General features: G+C 49.0%; 1 protein-coding gene across 5 annotated transcripts in view; it reads right to left on the bottom strand.

Annotated features, from left to right (window-relative positions):
- The window catches only part of SLC47A1 (solute carrier family 47 member 1), a 43,908-nt gene extending 25,655 nt beyond the window's left edge, over positions 1–18,253 (bottom strand). Inside the window, exons 1-6 of one of the 5 annotated variants that reach the window (XM_054458462.2) lie at positions 18,031–18,253; positions 9,508–9,609; positions 5,506–5,574; positions 3,869–4,017; positions 2,334–2,376; positions 540–584 (exon numbers count right to left, since the gene is read on the bottom strand). In XM_054458462.2, coding sequence (XP_054314437.2) covers positions 540–584; positions 2,334–2,376; positions 3,869–4,017; positions 5,506–5,574; positions 9,508–9,609; positions 18,031–18,165 — 543 coding nt within the window. In that variant the 5' untranslated portion in view covers positions 18,166–18,253. The remainder of the gene's footprint in view (positions 1–539; positions 585–2,333; positions 2,377–3,868; positions 4,018–5,505; positions 5,575–9,507; positions 9,610–18,030) is intronic. The other 4 variants (XM_054458464.2, XM_054458463.2, XM_063656233.1 and 1 more) reach the window with 4 other exon arrangements.
- Between the last annotated feature and the right edge of the window lie 6,776 nt (positions 18,254–25,029).

The following is a 25,029-nucleotide window of genomic DNA, read 5'->3' as shown; positions in this document are numbered from 1 at the left end:
CCCCTACCACGCCAGGCCCTTTGGCCGTGACTGTTTAATCACATAGGAGGAGTTCTGGCTGATGTTAGGTGTCATTAGAGTTTGAGCTCTTATATCCTCACTGAGAAAAGTGGGGCCATTCAGACAGAACAGAGCAGACAGTTTGGTTCCCTCTCTGCCAGACGAGCTGCCCCCAGCCTGCGCTCTGTCTCGGGAGCAAACGGGCACGCACCCTTCTTTCCAGGACACTGGTTAAAATGCGGAGCCAAGGAACACTGCGGCTCTGAGCCCACCCTGCTAGTGACAATATTTCCAAGTGGGAATTGGATAAGAGTTTTCCAGAGCCAAATATAATATGTTCTTTCCTGGATATCACTTAACAAACCTCTTGACATCCAAGTTGTGTGTGCACAACACTGAAAAAATATCTTTCAGTGGCTCCCAGCGGTGAGCTCCCTCCACCCTGGGGTCCCTGGTCCTGGAGTATCTTCAGGGCCCCCACTCCCAGAAAGGTACAAACTCCCATTAGCCTCCCAAAGGAAGAGAACAGTCAGTATTACCTGGTTGAGCAAATATTTAACTTGTAACATATAAAGAAAGGTTGCCTACAAGAGAACAAGAGAGATGAATGTTAATGTTTCAGCCTTGACACACAGCAGTGAGGTCACACGGCAGGGAGCTGGGAGCCACAGCCAAGGCTCGGCTGCCCTCTGCTCCCGCAAGGAGCCACAGAGGCTGTTGTCTCAGGACAGGGCTGGGGCCAGGGGGTTATGGCCCGGGGGCTTCCCACATCTCCTTTATGGGTGCATATGCCCCAAGCATATTCCCTCCATCTGGCAAAAGGAGGTGGAGTTTCCCTGGGTGAGTGGCCAGGACTCTTCTGGGGACACTGGCATGGAAAGGAGGCCCCAGGCACACTCCAGATGGGCACCTCCATATAAACTGGTCCTATGTGGTAGAATCATGAAAGACTGTCACATTTACAAGGTTTCAGGATAAGTAAGCGAGCACACTGCCAATTCTGAGGGCAAATGGTGTGCCTAGATCCATGTGTTGAAGCCCTAGTCCTCAATGTGACTATTTGGAGGTCCTCAAAGTGAGATTAAGTTAAAATGAGGTCATTAAGGTGGGGCCCTAATCCAACAGGACTGGTGTCCTCTTAAGAAGACAGGAGACACCGGGGGATGAATGCATAGGGGACAACCTGCAGAGGGTGGCCGTCCACAGGCCACGGAGAGAGGCCGCAGAGGACACCAGCCCTGCTGCACCTTGATCTTGGACTCCCAGCTTCCTGAACTGTAAGAAAATAAACTTCTGTTGTTTAAGCCCCCTAGTGTGTGGTATTATATTATGGAAGCCCCCGCAGACCAATTCAGCTACAGCCTCCAGCTGAATAACAAACACTCAGCTCTCAGGCCAGGCGTGGTGGCTCACACATGCAACCCAACACTTTGGGAGGCCAAAGCAGACGGATTGCTTGAACCCAGGAGTTCAAGACCAGCCTGGGAAACATGGTAAAATGCTGTCTCTACAAAAAATACAAAAATTAGCTGGGCGTGGTGGTGTGCACCTGTAGTATCGGCTAATCAGGAGGCTGAGGTGGGAGGATCACTTGAGCCTGGGAGGCAGAGGTTGCAATGAGTGAAGACTGTGCCACTGCACTTCAGCCTGGGCAACACAGTGACACCCTATCTTAAAAAAATATATATATAGCAAGACCCTGTCTCTACAAAACTAAAAAATTAGCCAAGTGTGGTGGCATGTGCCTGTAGTTCCAGCAACCCAGGAGGCTGAGACAGGATGATGGCTTGAGCCCAGGAGGTCAAGGATGCAGTGAGCTATGACAATCCCACTGTACTTCAGCCTGGGTGACAGAATGAGACCCTGTCTCAAAAACACCAAACAGACAAACAAAAAAACCACTTAGCTCTCATTGTTCATTGACCACACACTGCTGTGTCAAACATTAACCCATGCTTAAGGTTCTGTGTGGTCAAACTCAGCAGACCAAAAAAAAAGTCTAAAGGTTCTAAGTGACACCCTCAGGGGTTCTGAGATGGGTGAGACTTTGCCCTTGTTTACAATAAAAGTTTGCACTCTTCTCCATGGATGATTCTGGAGGTCTCTCCAGCTCTACTCCAGACGTCCTGGAGTAGCCTCAATCTTGGTGTTCCTTGAGACAAACATCTGTTGTGTCCTTAACAGGCATAAATAAAAACAGGCTTTCTTGAAGGCACCAACATCACAGATAAGAATCATCTAAGACTGAGCCAATACACTGAGCTCACAGATATGGTGGCTACCTTTCACCCACGGACCCCAAGAAGGGAACCTCTTAGCCCTTGAGCACTTACAGGAAGAGCTGGAATGAAGATCGTGACGTAGGTCTGGGTGAGCCTAAATAACGAAAAGAAAAAAACAAAAACAAAAACTGTGATGGAGGCCTCTGTTTCCAGGGAAAGTTAGGCAGAAGAAAATAATTAAAACTGCCTTTTGCATTCTTGGCTGTTTCCAGATTAATGGGCTTAAGTTGCTGGAACAGGCCGGGCACGGTGGCTCACGCCTGTAATCCCAGCCTGTAATCCTGAGGCAGGCAGATCATGAGGTCAGGAGTTCGAGACCAGCCTGGCTAACATGGTAAAACCCCCATCTCTACTAAAAGTACAAATATTAACCAAGTGTGGTGGCGGCCACCTGTAATCCCAGCTACTCGGGAGGCTGAGGCAGGAGAATCTTTTGAACCCAGGAGGCGGAGTTTGCAGTAAGCTGAGATCACCCCATTGCACTCCAGCCTGGGCAACAGGGCGAGACTCCATCTCAGAAAAAAACTGCTGGAGCAAATGTGAAAATTTACATATAGAGCTTGTCATCTTATAACCCAGATAAGCTTTCTTGGTTAATTTATATCTTTATGTCTAAGACAGCGTTTTTCAACTTCAGCACTATGGCCAGGTAATTCTCCACCTGTTGTGGGGTGCTGTCCCGAGCACTGCAGGATGTTCCACAGCCTCCTGCCTTCTACCAGGAGCACCCTCCTACTGCCAGCTGTGATAACCAGAAATGTCTTCAGACATTGTCAAATGTCTCCTGGGTTCAGAGCCGCTGGTCTAGATAAGAGCTTTAAAAGCTCTTACCCAATTAAATCAGTGGGTCTCAAACTTGGCAGCACGTTAGAATCACTTAGGGTGCTTTGAAAGATACGAATACCCAGGCCTCACCGCAGACCAATTAAAAGAGAATCCTGGCCGGGCATGGTGGCTCACGCACTTTGGGAGGCCGAGGCGACAGATCCCGTGAGGTCAGGAGTTTGAGGCCAGCCTCACCAACATGATGAAACCCCGTCTCTACTAAAAGTACAAAAATTAGCCGGGCGTGGTGGCAGGTGTAATCCCAGCCACTCGGGAGCCTGAGGCAGGAGAATTGCTTGAACCCGGCAGGCAGAGGTTGCAGCGAGCCAAGATCGCACCACTGCATTCCAGTCTGGGGGACAGAGCAAGATTTGGTCTCAAAAAAAAAAAACAAACCAGAATCTTGGGTGGTAGGGAGCAGGGGCACAGGTGGGTTTGAAAGCACCCAGGTGATTTTAATATCAACCAAGGTCAAGAATAACTAAACTTTGAGCAAACGTCACAAACTACCATCCCACATGGAGGGTGCTTGCAAATCTATTTTCATTTAAAACTCTTAACCATGCAAGTCACCCAGGAGGGGAGGGGGAGTACATCTTAAATGCCAGATGTGGAAAGTACTAAGACCTAGGAGACGTCAGCCAAGTAGAGATGAGCACCACCTTGGTGTGCAGCCTTGTCCCTGGCCTTGGCTGCACCCGGACAGGATAATCTTTCTGTGGGATGGATGCCCAGTCCCGCCGTGACAGGTTCCATCTTACCTGGACACATCTGGGTCCTGCCTGAAGAGCAGCAGGATATGCTGGGTGTTGAGAAACAGCGCCCAGCAGGGGAAGCAGCAGAGGAGCAGGATGAGCGCACTCCGCTGCAGGATCACACCCACGTGCTTCAGGTTCTGGCTCCCGTACGTCTGGGGTGCACACAGCCAAAATGAACCCATTAGCACAGACCCAGCACCCCAGCTGTCCCCTAAAAGCCTTCAATTGTGCCACACAAAGAAACAGGTTGTCTGGATAAGGTGGCTCACACCTGTAATCCCAGCTACTCAGGAGGCTGAGGCAGGAGAATCGCTTGAACCTGGGAGGCAGAGGTTGCAGTGAGCTGAGATCACGCCACTGCACTCCAGCCTGGGGGACAGAGCAAGACTCTGTCTCAAAAAAAAAAAAAAAAGCCCATGGCCCTAGAGACTTTGCCCCAGTGTTTAGGTAGGAGAAGGATGGTGTGAAAGATGCTTCTCAAACTCAGCTCCCATTAGCATCACCGGGGGATCATTTTCAAAACTCTGATGCCAGGGTCTCACTAATGACATTCTGGACTTTAATTCACCCAGGGCGGGATTTACAGATCCATACCTTTTTTTAAAAAAAAATTCTATTTAAAACAATTTTTCTTTTGCAGAGGTAAACAATCTGAAATTCACACTTCATTTATTTTTAGAGACTGGAAAAAAAATAATTTTTTTTTAGAGAGGCAAAGGTTGCAGTGAGCTGAGATCGTGCCACTGCACTCCAGCCTGGGTGACAGAGCCAGAGTCCATCTCAAAAAAAAAAAAAAGCCAGGCTGGGCATTGTGGCTCATGCCTATAATCCCAACATGTTGGGAGGCTGAGGTAGGAGGATTGCTTGAGCCCAGGAGTTCGAGACCAGCCTGTGCAACATGGCAAAACCCTATCTCTACAAAAAATTAGCTGGGTGTAGTGGCGCATGCCTGTAATGCCAGGTACTTGAGAGGCTGAGGCAAGAGGATCGCTGGAGCTCAGGAGTTCAAGGCTGCCGTGAGCAGTGGGTGTGCCACTGCAGCCTAGCCTGGGCGATAGAGCAAGACTCTGTCTCAAAACAAAACAAGCCAAATTTTGTACATCTTTTCAAGTCGTGCACATCTCTTCCAGCTCCAGGTTCAGTGACATCTCTGGTAGTCTGAAATTAACCAGAGGAAATACTTGTACCCCTGGAACTGGCAAACACTGCCAGTCATGTGTTTCCCTCCTTCCCCTTTCACCCAAGGCCTGGTTGCTGAACATTTACCAGCCTGCCACTGGGTGGGGCCAGGCAAGCTGGGTTTTAACAAGCCCTCCAAGCTCAATCAATGCATGCTCAATTCTGAGAACCACAGAACTATACCAAATTCAAACGTGGGGAGCAATAGAAGGGAATTTTATAAAATGTCCCCTATTTGATCAAAATATAGGGTAAGGCAGTTGTGCAGACAAAAACTACTTGACAAGACCGAAAGAAACCTAGTGACATTTCAAAGAAAGCAGGCCAGGAGAAGAGGAGTTGCTGGCTGAAAGGCACTGCAGGTGCTGGCTGCTGAACTCTTCCTGCCAGTGGGGCTCTTCCATCTACACTTGAGAAAAGACGTTTGAGGTCACTGTGAGCGTGTGACCACTTCCATTTACCTGGGAGATGAGGGTGTCACAAGCAGAAGATAAGCCGAATCCCACTGAGACACCAGTGACATTGATAACCTGCAAATAAACCCAAAGATAAGGCCCTATAGAGTTAAAGGAGGAAAGGAAGACAAAATCCCTGTGTGTGTTGGTAAGAGCCTGCAAAGCTCCTCCTTCAGCATTCACAAGTCAATTTTACCAACTGTGTTAGCTGCCTGGACCCCACTCATACTGAAGCCATTCTCACAGGTTTAACAAGAATTCTGGACAGGACCATAATTTTTTTTTTTTTTTTTTTGAGACAGAGTCTAGTTCTGTTGCCCAGGCTGGAGTGCAGTGGCGCGATCTCGGCTCACTGCAACCTCCACCTCCCGGGTTCAAGTGATTCTCCTGCTTCAGCCTTCCAAGTAGCTGGGACTACAGGCATGCGCTACCATGACCGGCTAATTTTTGTATTTTTAGTAAAGACGGGGTTTCACCATGTTGGCCAGGATGGTCTCGATCTCTTGACCTCGTGATCCGCCCGCCTCGGCCTCCCTCACAGGTGTGAGCCACCGCGGCCGGCCCAGAACTATAGTATTAATCAGGCTGCACTTTGACCCACTTCCTTATAACTGAAAGTCATGTGGCATCAGACACTGGCCATGTACATCCCCACTGTTCCTACAGATGGGATTTCTGGTGTTACAATGATAAGGCTATTGTTTAAGAATTGTTGGCCAGGTGCGGTGGTTTACGCCTGTAATCCCAGCACTTTGGGAAACCAAGGTGGGAGGATCGTTTGAGCCCAGGAGTTTGAGACCAGTCTAGGCAGCATGACGAAACCTCGTCCCTACAAAAGTACAAATACTAGCAGGCATGGTGGCATGCTCCTGTAGTCCCAGCTATTTCCAGAGGCTGAGGTGGCAGGATTGCTTGAGCCCAAGAAGCAGAGGTTACAGTGGACTGAGATTGCACCACTGCACTCTAGCCTGGGCAATGGAGTGAAACCCTGTCTCAAAAAAAAAAAATTTCTGGCCGAGCATGTTGGCTCACGCCTGTAATCCCAGCACTTTGGGAGGCCGAGGTGGGCGGATCACGAGGTCGGGCGTTTGAGACCAGCCTGACCAATATGGTGAAACCCCGTCTCTACTAAAAATACAAAAATTAGCCCGGCATGATGGCGGGCGCCTGTATTCCCAGCTACTCAGGAGGCTGAGGCAGGAGAATCACTTGAACCCGGGAGGGGGAAGTTGCAGTGAGCTGAGATCGTGCCACTGCACTCCAGCCTAGGCGACAGAACAAGACTCCATCTCAAAAAAAAAAAAAAAATTTATTAAGCAGAGCCTGAATTCCAGTGAAACATCTGACACCAACCAGTTTGAAGGCCCACAAAGAGGAACTGAATCAGCATGAGAACACAGTTTCTTCATCTCCCTGTCTCATGACTTCATGCTGCACCCTTCAACCAATCAACAATCACACTTCAGCCCATTCGAAAACCCTTAAACACCCTGCCCCAAACTCCTCGGAGAGACTGATTTGAGGTTTCCTCATTTAGTGGCCTTACAATTAAACCTCTTTCACTGTTGCAACCTGGCATCTCAGATTATTGACTTGCCACAAGCAAATCGACAAGCCTATTACGGTTACAAGATCTTGGCTGGGTAAGGACATGTACAAGTCTGGAAGGGAAAAAGTCTAGGCTAGAGGTGATTACCCAGGCTTTCTCTTTTAAAAAGTCACTTTACTCTCCAATTTCGGGTATCAGGGACACTTCTTCCGGGAATGCAATGGCACAGTAACACAGAAAACTCCACCTGCTGGAGACCTATCATGGCCTGCGTCCGTACCCTGGGGGGCACTGGGAGTGCAGAGGCAGTCTGAAGTCCGGACTAGTGCCAGAGGCTTTCCAGGTGTGCTCACCTTCACCAGGGTCAGCAGCAAACCCTGAAGTTTCGGGGAGCCTAGAGCAGTGCCCCCCAAACCAGGGAGTGGTATCACAGGATGTCTGATGTGCTCCCCATCTGGAACCTGGTACCTCCACTTGATTCTACAGCAGGGAACCTGTGGACAACAGCCCAAACTGCACCCAGCCTGGAAGCACTGACTTTGATAAGTCCTTGGCCACATCCTGCAATTCCTTGGCCAAAGAGAATCTGCTGAGGCTTGCTAAGTGTATTTCCGTCTTCTCCTCTATTGCAAATACAATACTTAAAAACAAAATGGATAATTAAGCCTGGGATTGTCCATGTTGCCCGCTAAAGCCAAAATAAAATAAGCCATGCTGGGTGCAGTGGCTCACGCCTGTAATCCCAGCACTTCAGGAAGCCGAGGAGGGTGGATCACGAGGTCAGGAGTTCAAGACCCACCTGACCAACATGGTGAAACCCCATCTCTACTAAAAATACAAAAAATTAGCTGGGTGTGGTGGCATGTGCCTGTAATCCCAGGCTGAGGCCGGAGAATCATTTGAACCCAGGAGGTGGAGGTTGCAGTGAGCCAAGATCGCACCACTGCACTCCAGACTGGGCGACAGAGCGAGACTCCATCTCAAAATAAATAATAAAAGAAAATAAGCCATGTATACTCACAGCTAGTTCCACATATACTTGATGACTAGTTCCCAGGCGTTTTGCATAGTTCATGGATAGCAAACTCAAATGCCTGGTGAGACCAGGCAGATCAAAGTGAAATTGTGTCTCCGTCAGGGCAGGAAGAAAGGGGAACATGCACCTGCCCGAGAGCCACTGAATCCACTTTTCTAGAAACAACCTAACTAGACAAACCAAACCCTTTGTTCTTACATGGCCAGCTGACAATTCCTGGCTGAGATTGATGACATGTCTCTGGTTTTGGGGGTTTGCGTCTATTATACAGAGAGGATCTGCAGTTCCTCCCGATTTTAAGTTTGGACACAAAGATCTAGATTTTTACCTTCCAGACCCATTTCTAGATTAGGACTCTCAGTAAGACAGACAACTGAGGGGTGGGCATGGCGGGAGTCAGTTCCTCTGAGGAAGTCAGACTGAACTCCCCTTTTACTGTTCCCCTCCCCCAACTGTGGGACCAAGAGTGGGAACGAGTTCCATGGATTAGAAATAAGATGATGTAGGCTGGGCGCGGTGGCTCACGCCTGTAATCCCAGCACTTTGGGAGGCCGAGGCGGATGTATCACCTGAGGTCAGGAGTTCAAGACCAGCCTGACCAACAAGGTGAAACCCCATCTCTACTAAAAATACAAAAATTAGCCAGACATGGTGGCAAGCACCTGTAGTACCAGCTACTCAGGAGGCTGAGACAGGAGAATTGCTTGAACCCAGGAAGCGGAGGTTGCAGTGAGCCAAGATTACACCACTGCACTCCAGCCTGGGTGACGGAGCAAGACTCCGTCTGAAAAAAAAAAAAAAAGAAAAAAAAAGAAAAGAAATAAGATGATGTGAGGATGGGCGCGGTGGCTCATACCTATAATCCCAGCATTTTCGGAGGCCGAGGCAGGTGGATTGCTTGAACTCAGGAGTTTGAGACCAGCCTGGGCAACGTGGTGAAACCCCATCTCTACTAAAAATACAAATATTAACCAAGTGTGGTGGCGCATGCCCATAATCCCAGCTACTCAGGAGTCTGAGGCAGGAGAATCGCTTGAACCCGGGAGGCAGAGGTTGTAGTGAGCCGAGATCGCACCATTGAACTCCAGCCTGGGTAACAGAGCAAGACTTCGTCTCAAAAAAAACAAAACAAAACAAAATAAAATAAAATAAATTAGAAGATGTGATAGACAGGATCCCCCCCAGATGTCCCCATTCCAATCCCCAGAACCTAGGAATCTGCAAGGTTACACGGCAAAGGGGAATTAAAGTTGCAGCACCTTGATTTTAGGCCATGAAACCCACTTCAGACTTCTGCACTCCAGCGCTGTAAGAGAATAAGTCTGTGTAGGTTTTAGCCACTACATTTTGATGATTTGTTATAGTAGCAGCAGAAGGCAAACACAGACAGTATTGGTAAACCTGCCAGAAAGCCCACACGTACCGCGATCGCCAGCGTGACTGCATCCAGCTCCAGCTTGCCCAGGTGGCCACAGAACACGGAGCTTATGAAGCTGATCAGGAACACCATCAGCTGAACCAAGAACTGGGTAGAGAAGGGAACGGGAAGGGAGGTGAGTGCCCACCATTGCAGGGAAGCCTGGGGCCCCAAGGGTGACCCCGACCCAACAAGTCCAGTCAGAAGTAAAGAAATACAACTTCAGTGAGCCTCTGCCACCTTTCACAGGCAAATGTACAATTTCTGGGGCTGGGGATGGGAGGCTTCTTGAAATATTAAAACATTTATTGGCAACCACTGGGTCAGAATCACTTTTTTGAGAACTTCCCAGTCTTTTCAGCTTTTGTTTTTTTTGAGATGGAGTCTCACACTGTCACCCGGGGTGGAGTGCAGTGGCGCGATCTTGGCTCACTGCAACCTCCGCCTCCCGGGTTCAAGCAATTCTCCTGTTTCAGCCTCCTGAGTAGCTGGGATTACAGGCAGGCGCCACCACACCCACCTAATTTTTGTATTTTTAGTAGGGACGGGGTTTCACCATGTTGGTCAGGCTGGTCTCGAACTCCTGACCTCGTGATCTGCCTGCCTCGGCCTCCCAAAGTTTTGGGAGTACAGGCGTGAGCCACCGCGCCCGGCCTGCCTTTTCGGTTTTTCAGTTCAGTTTCTCAAGCCATAGATCACATTAAATTTCCTCTGCAATCTGAAGAGGCTGCCTTCTGGGGTAACCCCCTTGTTATCCAAGATTCCTAGTGAGGACTGGAGAGAATACAGCCTTCAACAACAAGAACCCATTCCAGCAAGGAAGTCCGTAGACAGGAGGAGCTGGAGGTAGCGATGAGATTGTCCACTTGGAGTCCCAGTGGGATCCAGACTCTCAGAGTGAAACATTACAGGCCTGCTGAATGCCTTGCATTCTAGGAATCCTCAGATGTGAGGGCAAATTCTGGAATATTGAACCATTCTTCCTCGAAATTCCAGTGGGCAATTCTATGAATTGCTCCACAGTGCTTTCACTGCACGATTGGATAATGAGCTTATTTCTGGAGGTTAACTTAAAATCACCTCCTGCACCCCACCCACTAGACCCAGGCAGTCCAGTGTCTCTCTTGGGGAAGCCCCTCTCCCCTGGCAGGCTACACGGCCCAAAATGGGGAGTTCACCTGACCCCTGCCCCCTAGGAGAGAATGGCTGCCTAAGGATTTGCTGCTGCTGCCCCCGCTGCCTGCATCAGCCCCATGGGGCCCTCACTGAAGCTGATACCCCAGAGTTGGTGATGCTGCTGCTGGTCCAGCCACAAGGCCACCTCTCACCGCCCTCAAGGAGAACAGAGTCCTCTGTGCTGAGCCCACAGAAAGGTCCCTCTTTTAGTGCTCCAATGACTTAGCTTCTAGAGCTGACCTCCACCAGGCTCACACACAGCCCATCTGCCAGCTCTGCAGCCACCCCAAAATTGCTACATCAGGACCTCATCAGGCCCCCAAGCCATAATGGTTCCGATGATCTCCCTCTTTTCTTCCCTAGAATCCACATCCCGGGAGAGACCGTTTTCAACTCCTGTGATGGGCCCAGAACTTCAGAGCATGCACAGCCTGTTCCTAACCCTAGGGGTGGGTGTGTGTGTGTGTGTGTGTGTGTGTGTGTGTGTCTGTTGTAGGAGAAGTATCTTTCTTGTATGAACTCCTGCACGATCCAGGTGCTTCTCTCACTACCACAGAAGCCTAATGTGGATTTAATCGCCAACAGTCCCCCGCTACTGAACATGAGAAGCGCTTTTGCAATATTCTGCGTAAGCCAAAATAAGACAGAAGATGGGAATAAAAAGGGGGTGGGGTGGAGGTGTCAATAAAAAAAGCCGACATGAAGAACCAGATGCTGTAGAATCTAAACCTAGAGCCAATGGACACCCAGTAGGCCTGTACTGGTGCCACACGATTTGGGCGTTGTCACCACCCTTACAGATGTCCCCTGTGGTTTCATTGGGTGGAGCTTGGTGTCTCTTTAAATTGTGAATTCACGTATCTTTAAAGGCCACAGGGTCCCTTTTATTTGTAAACTCGGCATCACTTCCAAATCTGTTCAGTTCACTGTGCTTTAAGCTTTTGCACATCATCTGTCACAAACAGTTGTGTTCACAGAATCTGTCTTCTCCTTTCCCACGGAACATCACGTTTCCACTCCACAGTTGCCTGCCTCCCTGCAGGCCACCTGTGAGCTGTTTTTCATGGCTTCGCATGGAAGTGTGCTCGGTCTCCCCTACTGCCCGGCTTTTGGAGTGCCGCCCAGATTTTACCATCACAAATTGCACTGCCTTGAACATCTTTCTCACTTGAGTGGGGGCCAGTCCAAGGGTGGGAATCATCAGATGTCTCGGATACAAAAGGCCAGGAAGTCGAGCTGAGTTAGACTAATCGATGTGAGATGCATCTTCAATGTCAATGCCAGCAAAAATAGTTTTTTTGAGAGCCGCTGCGGCTCTGCCAGGGTTACGGCAACAACCCTGTTCTCCGACTGCCTGAGTCAGGCAGCCTCATGCAGCCAGCCCATCCTGAAAGTCCATGCCAGGGATCTCAGCTTGAGTCCAGAGTTACTAACCTCTTCTCAGATCCTGGTTTCAAGCCCTTTGGGTGAACGCTTGGCCACAGACTGTGGATCATGTACATAAGGGTCACCTGGGAACCTTTGCCCTGGCCCATCACAAGACCCAAGAGGTTAGGCCGGGCTCAGTGGCTCACGCCTGTAAGCTCAACACTTTGGGAGGCTGAGGCGGGTGGATCACCTGAGGTCAGAAGTTCAAGACCAGTCTGGCCAACATGGTGAAGCCCCATCTCTACTAAAAATACAAAAAATTAGCTGGGCGCAGTGGTACACGCCTATAATCCCAGCTATTCGGGAGGCTGAGGCAGGAGAATCATTTGAACCCAGGAGGCAGAGGTTGCAGTGAGCAGAGATCGAGCCGCTACACTCCAGCCTGGGTGACAGAGAGAGAGACTCCATCTCAAAAAAAAAAAAAAAAAAAAAAGGACCCAGGAGTTCCCTGGGGCTGAGGAATCTTCATTTCAGTATATCCCCACACTCCCTCATATACACCCAGGCTAGATGCATGTGGTCCAGGGCCACGCTTTGAGAGTGCTCCAGGCCCTCTGGGACTGTGCTGTCACAGAGCGTATTTCTGTGCCCAGGGAATGAACCATTTCTGGACAAAGGCCTGTTCTGCTAGATGTCTCAGCAGCTGCTGTCTGAAGAACAGCCTGAACTGGCAGTGGCTTGGACAGAGCTGAATGGATGACAGAAATTGCCAGACTGGGCCGGGCACGGTGGCTTATGCCTGCAATCGCAGCACTTGGGGATGCTGAGGCGGGAGGACTGCTTGAGCCCAGGAGTTCAAGACCAGCCCAGGCAACATTTTGTAGAGACCCCGTCTCTACAGAAAATACCAAAAATAGCATGCGTGGTGGCATGCACCTGCAATCCCAGCCACTCAGGAGCCTGAAGCAGGAAGGATCACTTGAGCTCAGGAGTATGAGGCTGCAGTGAGCCATCCACACCACTGCATTCCAGCCTGGGTGACACAGCGAGACCCTGCTTCAAACAAAGAAACTTCCAGACTGACCGTGCTTCCGTCCCTTCTTGTCACAGTGACCCTGCTCAGATTTTGGCCAGACAACAATAAGCAAACTTGGCAGCCAGATAAAGACCTTCAGCGCCTGGCAGCTTTAGAAGTTGCTCTCCAGGGCCAGGCACCTCCAGACAACCTCTCCTACCCCCTCCCATGACTGCTGAAATTTCACTCACTGGAAAGAAGCTGAGAGGTCACCTGGGACAGCCCCCCTTCTTTTACATGTGAGGAAGCACAGCCCAGGAGGTTTCGCAACTAGCCCAGCCACCTGACTGTCAACTCAGATGGTTACATACGGCCACTGTCTTTGGAGCACAAAGTACATCCCAGCACTGGGGGAACAGGTGTGAGTTAGACACCATTACTCCATTCCTGCCCCATGGGACCCACAGTACAGATGGTCCTGACTTACAATTTTTCAGCTTTGCAATAGTGCAAAAGCAATGTACATTCAGTAGAAACTGTACTTGGAATTTGGGATATTGATCTTTTCCCGGGATAGTGATGTGTAGTCTCAGACTTGCAGTGCCGGTCAGGGCAGTGGGCCACAGCTGCCCATCAGCCCTGCCATCACTAGAGCAGGCAGCTGACACTCTACAGTGGACTGTGTTGCCAGCGTTTTTTGGGTATTTTGTTTTGTGTTTTCGCATCCCATCATGACTACAAGACAGCCATCTGTGTCTCCTGCTTCTGGGGAAAAGAAGGCAGCTATTACTCTTGCAATGGAACTGAAGATAATTGGCCAGCACGGGGGTGGCAAGCCAGTCATGGCCGTCCCACGCAAGTCAGGACTCTTGCAATCCGTGATCTCATCCTTTAGAGGCGTTTTGACTTAAAGATATTTTCAGTGCATATAACCCCATCGTAAGCCAAGGAGCATCTGTAGAATAGGGAAAGATATTCAAAACGCAATAAATAACACAGCTCAAGACATATGCGTGATGAGCTGTGGGGTGCAGCAGAGAATTCAGAGAAGGTTTCTGGGGGAAATGAAGTGGAGCTGAAACCTGCATGATGAACAAGTCAATGTCAAATAGTCAGGTGCCGGAGACTTGTCTGTCGGGGAGGACTTTCCAGGCTGAGGCACTGAAAGGAGGCTGGGTGGAGGGTGTAACCAGGAGATAGGGACGAGAGATGAGGCTGGAGGCCTGGCCAGGGCCAGGCCATAGAGGGCTTTGCAGGACCAAGGAAAAGGTTCTAAGCAGGAGGGACAAGCTCAGATGTGCATTTGAAAAGGACTTGGTGGCTCCATGTGGAGCATGAGAGCGGAGATACGAAAAAGTGGATCCCTCTGAGAGGTATTTAAGGAGCTAAAGCCAAAGGCCTTGGTGAGGATGGATTGGAGGAGGAAACGGGGAGTAGAGGTGGTGGGGGCTGGACCTCACCCGACTTTCCTCTGTCCAGCTCCTGCCATCTTGGCTACCTCCTCTCACCCTTTGAATGGAAGGAACCACCTTCCCTGTAGGTCTTCCCCTCCTCCAGCCTAGGCCTGTCGGTCTCTGACCAGTTTTCTCCTGCTGAATCTGGTGTCAGTAACCACTTCCTGATCAATATCTTCCCCATTGCCTTCAGGATACAATTCAAAAGATCAGCCTGCATTTTTTCCTTTGTGTGTCCCGGGTAAAGCGGGTCTCTCCAGATCCCCCACCTCATCCCCCTCAACCTGCCTGCCTTCTCTGATATTTCTGCCCTGTAACCCTAGAAGGTCCGCCAGCTTCTTCCCACACAAGTGGAAACATTTCCCTGAGCTGGGGCCTAGGCTATCCCACCTCTGTTACATCCCAGGCAATGCCCGGGGGTCCATCTTTGGGGTTACTTTTCAGAACTTTTGCTGTTTTGATTCAGCCAGGTGATGAGAGGCTGATGACCAAGAGGAGGCACAGCTGGAGTACCTGAGGCCAGGTATCTGCACATTCCCTCCCTTGCAAATCCAGTCTTCCTCAAGCTTTCTCCAGGATAAAATGGACGCATCTTTTGAGAAGTAAGCACCATTTGGCTCACATTTCCATTGTGTTATGGGTTAATCTCTTTACAAAGGCCTCATTTAAAGCCCAGTGAGACCTCAAGGGTCAGGGTTAACTTGAGAGGTCTAGAAGGGAGATGGCGAATGAGAGAGAAAATTACAGAGAGGAGAGCCAGACAAGGCATCTTCATGTTATGTTGGACACTTGGAGAAGAAAGTATTGGACAATGAGCATGGGGAAAGAAGCAGGTGGTCTCTCCTTATCCCATGCCTTTTAGCAAACAGAAAACTTTACAGCAGATGGGATTAGAGATGGGAGACAGACCCAGGCCGGTACACATACACTTCATGAGAGACTAAGCAGGTAGCAAAACTCTACAATCACATTTTCACAAAGCAGAAACACACACACACAAAGGACTGGAAGGAAAGCTCCCAAATTACCTCTCAGTGGTGAGATTTCAGAGGGTTTTTTCCTTTTGTTGATCTTGGTTTTCCTTTTTTTTCTACAGTAAATATGCATGACATTTGTAATAAACACAATGGTATACATGTATGTACATACAAAGAGAAAAGATGAGGTCCCCAGCATGTCAGTCTAGTGCTCATCCCTGGAGACCTGGAGAGGTCCCCCACATCAAGGGGATCAGGCTACTGGGAGGGCTGGATTTCAGAAACCTGCCCTGTTATTATTATTATTATTATTGCTATACTATTAAAGCAATAACAGTCTGGGCAAGGTGGCTCATGCTTATAATCCCAGCTCTTGGGAGGCCGAGGCAGGAGGATTGCTTTAGCCCAGGAATTCAAGCAATGGGCAACACAGGGAGACCCTATCTCTAACCCAAAATATAAAAATTAGCCAGGCATGGTGGTGTGTGCCTGTAGTCTCCGCTACTCCAGAAGTTGAGGCTGCAGTGAGCTGTGATCGCACCACTGCACTCCAGCCTGGCCGACAGATCGAGACCCTGTCTCAAAAAAAAAATTAATAAAACAATAATAGCCTTAGAAAGCCCCTTCTCACAGCAGCTCTGTGAGGGAATGTTGAGCCAAGACACGACTATTATCTCCATTTTACAAATGAATACGCAGAGACCAGAAGAGGTTATGAGGCTGTTTCAATCCGCACAGCGGCTTCCTGACTTACTTTCGGAGGTCAAAGCAGGGCACGCAGCCCCAGGTCTTGAGATTCCAAATCATGAGGTGTTTTTTTTGTTTGTTTGTTTTTGTTTTTGTTTTTTTTGAGACAGAGTTTCACTCTTTTTGCCCAGGCTGGAATGCAACGGCGCAATCTAGGCTCACTGCAACCTCCGCCTCCCGGGCTCAAGCGATCCTCCTGCCTCAGCCTTCCAAGTAGCTGGAATTACAGGCGCCTGCCACCATGCCCAGCTAATTTTTATTTTTATTTTTTGTATTTTTAGTATAGACGGGGTTTCACCAGGTTGGCCAGGATGGTCTCAATCTCTTGACCTCGTGATCCGCCTGCCTCGGCCTCCCAAAGTGCTGGGATTGCAGGCGTGAGCCACCGCGCCCAGCCATGAGGTGTTTTTGTTTTATTTTGTTTTGTTTTTTTGAGACCAAGTCTTACTCTGTTGTTCAGGCTGGAGTGCAGTGGCACCATCCTGGCTCACTGTAACCACCACTTCCCAGGTTCAAGTGATTCTCGTGCCTCAGCCTCTGGAGTAGCTGGGACTACAGGCGCCCGCCACCACGTCTGGCTAATTTTTGTATTTTTAGTAGAGACGGAGTTTCACCATATTGGCCAGGCTGGTCTCGAACTCCTGACCTCAAGTGATCCATCTGCCTCAGCCTCCCAAAGTGCTGGGATTACAGGCGTGAGCCACCGCGCCCGGCCCCAAATCATGGATTCTTTCTGGTCTGTGAGAAAGCATCGCTGACAGATCTTATTCCACGGCTTTGACCTCGGCATTACTCTTGCTGTCCTGCACACCACAGAGGGTGCCACAATATCCCACAGACCACCGAGCCCCCACTCCAGGGGCACAGCAGCCCCCCTCAGCCCGCGCAGGTGCAGAATGTGGGCCTCAAAGCCAAAAGCTTATTCACGCTTTAAGTGCATACCAGTTGCTTCTTGTGCCGCGTCCTACCCTCTCGGTTTGAAAACCACCCAAGCTGGCAGGAGAATGTGGATAGGATTATATTTTTGTGGTTTTAAAAACCACATTACTCTTAGGAGACAAGGCAGAAACAGCCCTAACCTAATGATTAAAAAGAAAAGAATCCCACAGATAAGAACACCTCGACCCCACAAAGAACCACATTAAAACCCCTTTTTTCTTTCACATACATAATTATTGGCGGGGAAGGGGTGGTACAGGATGCCTCTGGTTTCCTCGGTAGAGGTTGACTGAATTCTGAAGAAATCATTTCGCAACTCTGAGTCCACGACAGACCACGCATCCCCTCCTCCGTGCCTCGGGATTATTTAGATCGCAGAGCTCCCGAACTTTTTACCGCTACTTTTCAAAGAAACAAGTTCCCTTGTGCTTTGAAGTTCGGCAACTTGCGCTTTATTGGCTGGAATCAGCTGCCAGAGAAGGCACCCCCGGATGCAAATACAGCCTGGACCTGGTAGAGCCCCGTTAGGCGCAAAGGTCCCAGCTCCCCGGTGTCTCCTGGCGCAGGAGGCTGGAGCCGCCGGCCTCTCGGAGCCAACGTGCGCCCGGGCGCGTGCCAGCCGTTCCCGCAGTGCCCCGCGGGGCCCCCAGTCGTGTGGTGCGGAGCGGAAGGCGGCCGGGACGCAGGCAGAGGAGCTGGGGTGCCCGCCCGGCTCCTGGCACGATGCTCCCCGGAGCCCGCCCGCGGCCAGCTCGCTCGGTCCTCAAACCCCGCCAAAGTCACCCGCGGCGGCAGGAATCACCAGGTCCCCAGCCCGCCGGGACCGCCCTCCCACCGAGGCTACCTAACTCACCGCGGGGCCGGCCAGGACCAAGAGCGCCCGCAGCTCTTCTCGGAAGGCGGACAGCCGCAGGAAGCGCGACCCATGGATCTCAAGGGTGGCCTCCGGGCCTCCGCGCACTGGCGCGGGCTCCTCAGGAGCCTCCATGTGACTCGCGCGCTGCGGCGGGGTAGCGCGGAGGCCGGCAGTGGGTACAGCGCGGCGCAGCCTGCTCTGCAGTCCCCGCCCCGGCCGCCCGCCCAGAGCCCGCCCCGCGCCTGGCGCCCGGGGGCCCGACTGAGCGCGCAGCCAGGCAGCCTGCGACCTTGGGCGCGCCCCTTGCACCTCTCTCTGCACCACTGCGGACGCCTGCGGGTCTTGCAAAGACCAAGGAACTCCTGCACTTGGAAGGCAAAGTTTGAAAAAGCTTTGGAAACTAACGGAACGCGCTCGGGGGGCTGGGTCCTCCAAGTCTCGGACGCCAGGACTCACCCCGGCTCTGCACCTCCGCTGGGGGTTTCAGGTTCTGAATGACCTGGTGTGGAAGGACCCAGAGGCCTCGAGCCGTGACTCGGTTAGCACCCCGCGGGGTGTATGGGTTGGGCACATTTGCTGTGCAGATTGAGTTGGGTACACGCTTTGATGCTGGTTTGGATGTTGCATACGCCTCTCCTCTCATCAGTTGTTCCATTAGAGAACTTAGAATCTACCAGGATGGAGCAACATGCTCCCATTTGCCGAGTAGCACAGTTGGTGCCAGCTCGTCGTGTTGGAAGTTTATCCATTAGCCTGCTGTGGGAGTACGAGAGGCTGTGGCCCAGAAGGGCGTGGGCAGCGCGCTTTCCTCCCAGAGCCTCAGCTTCCTCGTCTGCAAACGTGAAAGAACACTTGTTGCCAGTTGTGAAGACTGGGGTTGCCTGGGCGGAAGACCTGAGTCAGTGCCACCTGCCCTCAGCCTGGCACCAGCCATTACCTAATAAGTGTCAGTTACCAGGACAAAAATGATTTCTGTAATAGTCAAAATTCCTTCCGTTGTAAGTGATCCAATGTAAGTAGAGAAAATGGAAAACAAATATTTTGGCTCACATAATCAGGAAGTTTGGATTCAGGGATTTGAAAACAAGGTCATTAGGCCAGGCGCGGTGGCTCACGCCTGTAATCCCAGCACTTTGGGAGGCCTAGGCGGGCGGATTACAAGGTCAAGAGATCGAGACCATCCTGGCCAACATGGTGAAACACCATCTGTACCGAAAATTAGCTGTGCATGGTGGCGCGCGCCGTAATCCCAGCTCCTAGGGAGGCTGAGGCAGGAGAATTGCTTGAACCCAGGAGGCAGAGGTTGCAGTGAGCCGAGATCTCGCCACTGCGCTCCAGCCTGGTGGCAGAGGAAGACTCCATGTCAAAAAAAACAAAAAAACAAAAAAAAACCCAGATCATTCATGTTGTCCTTCTCCCCATCTCTGTCCCTCTCCTCCCGTCTCCTCCCACCTTGGGATTCTTTCCGTGGTTTCTCTTCCTTCTCTGCCGGCAGCCTTTCTCTTCGTGTGCAGGTGACAGTGGTGGCCTCTGATACCCTCGTTCCTATCTTTCCCATGTGTTAAACCAGAAAGTAAGACCCTCCTCTCCTCTCTTCTGGTTCCAAACTAACAAACAAAAAACTGGGAGAAAATCTGGTTGGCCCTGCTTAGGTTTCTTGCCCACCTCTGGAACAATCGCCCTGGGTGGGAAAATATGGTCTGATGTTTGGCTGGCCCTGGACCATGCACCCAGCTTTGTACCTACAGGGTTAGGGTTGGGTGCCCTGTGGCTGGTCTCGTTCCACAAGGCCTGTAGGTATGGAGTAGAGAAGTTTCCCAAAAGAACTGAGAGTGTCAACAGACAAATATCCGAGGATATTCACTAGATCTCTGATCACTGCTGATGTACTAAGACAGGAAACGGAAACGTAATGTATAATATTAGGAAAGAAAAGGCAAAGGGATTACTCACAGTAGAAATTGCCAGACTGGGCCAGGCACAGTGGCTCATGCCTATAATCCCAACACTTTGGAAGGCCGAGGTGGGAGGATCACTTGAACCCAGGAGTTTTGAGAGCAACCTGGGCAACACAGTGAGACCCCATCTCTTAAAAAAAAAATCCACACAACCCAAAGAAATAAAATATGAACAAAAGCTAATAGAATTGATAAAGGGGTTTAATAAAGTTGCTACATAGAAGTTCTTCAACAAGTCATGTCAGTCCTTTATATTGGTAATAACATATACGAAAATACTAAAAGAAATCTTTCACAATAGCAACAAAAAATAAAAGGTCCTTGTGATGCAGAGCATAACTCCTCACTCCTGAAAGGTGGATTGTACACAGTGACTTTCTTCCAAAAAGTAGAGCAGGAAAATTAATTTTCAATTAATGTATTAGGTTTTAGTCCACTTCTGTGTATTCCATTATTTTAAAATTTAATAGAATGATTCTAAAAGCAATCGATAGTGTATACAGGAAAAGATATAACAAAAACTCTGAAAAAGAAAAGTAAGGAGGAAAGAAGCAGCTCTACTGGCTGATAAATAGCTTTTAAAACAATGTGTGGTTGGCTAAGCATGGTAGCCCACACCTGTAGCCCCAGCACTTTGGGATGCTGAGGTGACAGGATTGACTGAGCCCAGCAGTCTGAGGCTGCAGTGAGCTATGATTGCACTATGGCACTCCAGCCTGGGCAGCAGAGTGAGACCCTATCTCAATAAAAAACAAAAAACAAAAGAACAGAGAACCTTGTTACTTGGAAAGTGTTAAGATTTTGATTGACATTGCATTATATCTGCAGATTTATTCAGAAAGAATGCATCTCATTAAAATACTGTCTTCTCATTCAATCATATCCCTAGTCTAATCAGTGCTCATCTAGGGAATGGGAGACTCATTGGACTAGGGATATGATGAATTTGTTATTGATGCTTGATAAATAGTCATAAGTATGTTCATATATGGCTCTTAACTTGCTGAAATATATTATTAAAAGCATGTATTAAAGTTGAATTTTATCAGTTTTTTTTTTTTTTTTTTTTGGGCGGGGGGACAGGATCTCTCTCTGTCGCCTATACTAGAGTGCAATGGTTTGATCTCGGCTCAAAGTAGCTTCGACCTCCCTGGCTCAAGTAATCCTCCCACCTTAGCCTCCTGAAGAGCTGGAACTACAAGCATGTGCCTCCACACCCGGCTAATTTTGTTTTCTTGTTCCTTTTTTTTTTTTTTGAGACGGAGTTTCAGTCTTGTTGTCCAGGCTGGAGTGCAATTATGCGATCTTGGCTCACCGCAACCTCTGCCCCCTGGGTTCAAGCAACTCCCCTGCCTCAGCCTTCCGAGTAGCTGGGATTACAGGCATGCGCCACCATGCCTGACTAATTTTGTTTTTTTGTTTTTTTGTTTTTTAGTAGAGATGGGGTTTCTCCATGTTGCTCAGGCTGGTCTCAACCTCAGGTGATCTGCCTGCCTTGGCCTCCCAAAGTGCTGAGATTACAGGCATGAGCCACCATGCCCGGCCTGTTTTCATATTTTTTATAGAGACAAAGAGATCTCACTATATTGCCCAGGCTGCTCTCAAACTCCTGGGCTCAAAGTGATCCTCCTGCCTTGGCCTCCCAGAGTGCTGGGATTACAGGCATGAGCCACTGTGCTCTCATATATTTTTTTTTTTTTTTAGTATTAATTCAAATGATCAAATTTTTCTTCTCTTTTTGGTTGTTAACTTAAGTTCATTGTAGATTTCCTAATGTTTAGCTGTCACTAATTCCTGGAATAAACGTCCATTATTCATAATAGTATACTATAACAGGTATATAGTGGTAGATTTATTGCTAATATTATATTCAGGATTTTTATATTTATTTATTTTTATAGAGACAGGGGTCTCACTATGTTGCCCAGGCTGGTCTTGAAATCCTGGGCTCAAGCAGTCCTCCTGCCTTGACCTCCTAAAGTGCTGGGATTACAGGCGTGAGCCGCTGCGCCCGGCTTCCGTGAATCTTTAGGCTCTGTAATTATTCAAATACCATAAGAATGATCTGTTTCTTGAAGGTTTGAAGGCCACTCACCTAGAGGACCATCTGATGCCTTTATAGAAGGGGCATTTTATTTAAAAATAAAACAAAAATAAAAGGTTTTCTATTTATTTAGAAGTTGCTGGTCTATTCAGGGTTTTGTTTAACCTCTTCTTGAATTAATTTTGGTCATTCATGATAAGTGTTTATTGATTGCTGCTGTAACAAATTACCACAAATTTAATGGCTTACGATAACACAAAGTTACTATTTAACAGAGGTCAGAAGCCTGAAATGGGTTCCGTGAGGCTGAAATCAAGGTTTCAGCAGAGCTGCGTTCTTGCTGGGGCTCAGGAAGAATCCATTCCCTTGCCTGTTCCTACTTCTAGATGCCACCTCCCTCTTCCTCCATCTCCAAAGCACATCACTGCAGCCTCTGTTCTTTCATCACGTCTCCTTTTTCCGGCTTTTACTCTCTTGTCTTCCTCTCAGAAGAAGAGATTCCATTAGGCCCACGCGATAACACAGGATAACCTTTGCCTCTTACGATCCTTGTAGTAATCACATCTCCAAGTCCCTTTGCCATGCAAGGTTATGTATTCACAGGTTTCAGGAGATGGATGGGGACATCTTTGGGTGGCCTTATTCAGCATCTCATACTCACCATGTTCTGACCACGTCTGTATCTTCCCTGTATTTTTAAATTCTGATTAGCTTTTCATTTTCTAGTGGGTACTTTCTCAGGATATTGTGGCGTGTGCTTTCTGAATGCTTGCAGTCATGATATTTCACACATTCCCATGCTTCTAGCATTACACATTACAGATGAAAACTCCAATCCACTCCAGTTCTCTCTCTCTCTCTTTTTTTTTTTTTTTTTTTGAGATGGAGTCTCACTCTGTCGCCCAGGCTGGAGTGCAGAGTGCAATGGCACGATCTCAGCTCACTGCAACCTCCACCTCCCAGATTCAAGCGATTCTCTTGCTTCAGCCTCCGGAGTAGCTTGGATTACAGATGTGCGCCACCATGCCTGGCTAACTTTTTTTTGTATTTTTAGTGGAGATGAGGTTTCACCATTTTGGCCAGGCTGGTGTCGAACTCCTGACCTCAAGTGATCCACCCTCCTCGGCCTCCCAAAGTGCTGGGATTACAGGCGTGAGCCACCATGGCCGGCCCCGATTCTCTTTTTTTTTTTTTTTTTTTTTTTTTTGAGATTAAGTCTCACTCTTTTGCCCAAGCTGGAATGGTGAGATCTCGGCTCATTCCAACCTCCACCTCCTGGGTTCAAGCGATTCTCCTGCCTCAGTCTCCCGAGTAGCTGGGACTACAGGCATGTGCCACCACATCTGGCTAATTTTTGTATTTTTAGTACAGATGAGGTTTCACTATGTTGGCCAGGCTGGTCTCGAACTTCTGACCTCATGATCTGCCCGCCTCGGCCTCCCAAAGTGCTGGGATTACAGGTGTGAGCCACCGTGCCCGGCCCTCAATTCTCTTTTTATTGTAGAATTGATGGTGGTCATTGTGGCTAGTTCCCCAACATTCCTTTCACCCCAGATGGGTCATTTTAGCCAGCCACAAGAAGCTCATTTTCCTTCTCAGGGCCCTATGTAGGAACGGACATGCATGACCCAATTCTATTTAATGTATTTATATGTATATTAGAGACAGAGTCTCATTATGTTGCCCAAGCTCATGATCCAACTCTAGCCATGAAGCCTGAGTGAAAATCTAATGGTGTTTCTGGAAAAAGTTTCCTATTTCTAACAGTCAGAGAAGAAAAAGGCCCCTATTTTCTCCTTCAGATGTTGCGGCATCTGAATTTTTTTTTTTTTTTTTTTTTTTTTGAGACAGAGTCTCACTCTGTTGCCCAGGCTGGAGTGCAGTGTGTGATCTTGGCTCACTGCAACCTGTGCTTCCTGGGCTCAAGAGGTCCTCCCACCTCAGTCTCCCAAATAGCTGGGACCACAGGAGCCCATCACCACACCTGGCTAATTTTTGTATTTTTTTGTAGACACGGGGTTTCACCATGTTGCCCAGGCTGGTCTCGAACTCCTGAGCTCAAGCAATCCACCTGCCTTGGCCTCCCGAAGTGCTGGAATTACAGGCGTGAGCCACCACACCCAGTGGTATCTGAATGTTATGCCTGGAAGTGCTACAGCCATAATGCTGCTGGCCCTGGGATAAAGCCAATATTGGAAAAGGGCAAAGCCAAGAGAATCACAGATATTAAATGAAGACAGAGAGGGAGAGAGAGAGGGAGGCAGGGAGAGTATAAACAGGTGATTGTAAAGGGTAAATACCTGTTTTTGGCAAGAAAGGGAAAGGCTTTTTAAAATTTAGACACACAGGGTAGTGCGGAGGCTTATGCCTGTAATCCCAGCACTTTGGAAGGCTGAGGCAGAAGAATTGTTTGAGCTCAGGAGTTCAACACCAGCATGGGCAACATGGTGAAACCCCGTCTCTACAAAAAAAAAAAAAAATACAAAAATTAGCTAGGTGTGGTGGCATGCGCCTATAGTCCCAGCTACTTGGGAGGCTGAGATGGGAGGATTGCTTGAGCATGGAGGGGGGTGGAGGCTGCAGTGAGCTGTGATTGTGCCACTGCACTCCAGCCTAGATGACAGAGTGAGGCCCTGTCTCAAAAAATAAATAAATAAATTTAGACACACAGAAAGAGAGCCAACTTTTTCAGTTTTGTTAACTTTGCCCACAAATCATAAAGGAAAACACAGAACTCAAAACTGACCAATTGGTTGAGCTACAGGAATCAAAGGCTGCTCTCCATTCCAGGGAAAGAAAAGGCCCTTTTCTAATTGAATAACTTGCGCTCACACTGTATATAAACAATAAAGACAAAACTGAGGAGCCAGGAAACATTGGGATCTCCAAGATAAACACACAAACCAAAACAAGAACAACAAAAATCTACTACCAATAATCAGAATTCCTGCTCAGTCTGCTGTCTGGCAGAGATTGCCTAATGGTCAGATCATG

The sequence above is a fragment of the Pongo pygmaeus genome, chromosome 19, assembly GCF_028885625.2.
Source record: "Pongo pygmaeus isolate AG05252 chromosome 19, NHGRI_mPonPyg2-v2.0_pri, whole genome shotgun sequence".
NCBI lineage: Eukaryota > Metazoa > Chordata > Mammalia > Primates > Hominidae > Pongo > Pongo pygmaeus.
The sequence above is the reverse complement of the archived record's forward strand: the minus strand, read 5'-3'. Positions and strand labels throughout refer to the sequence as shown.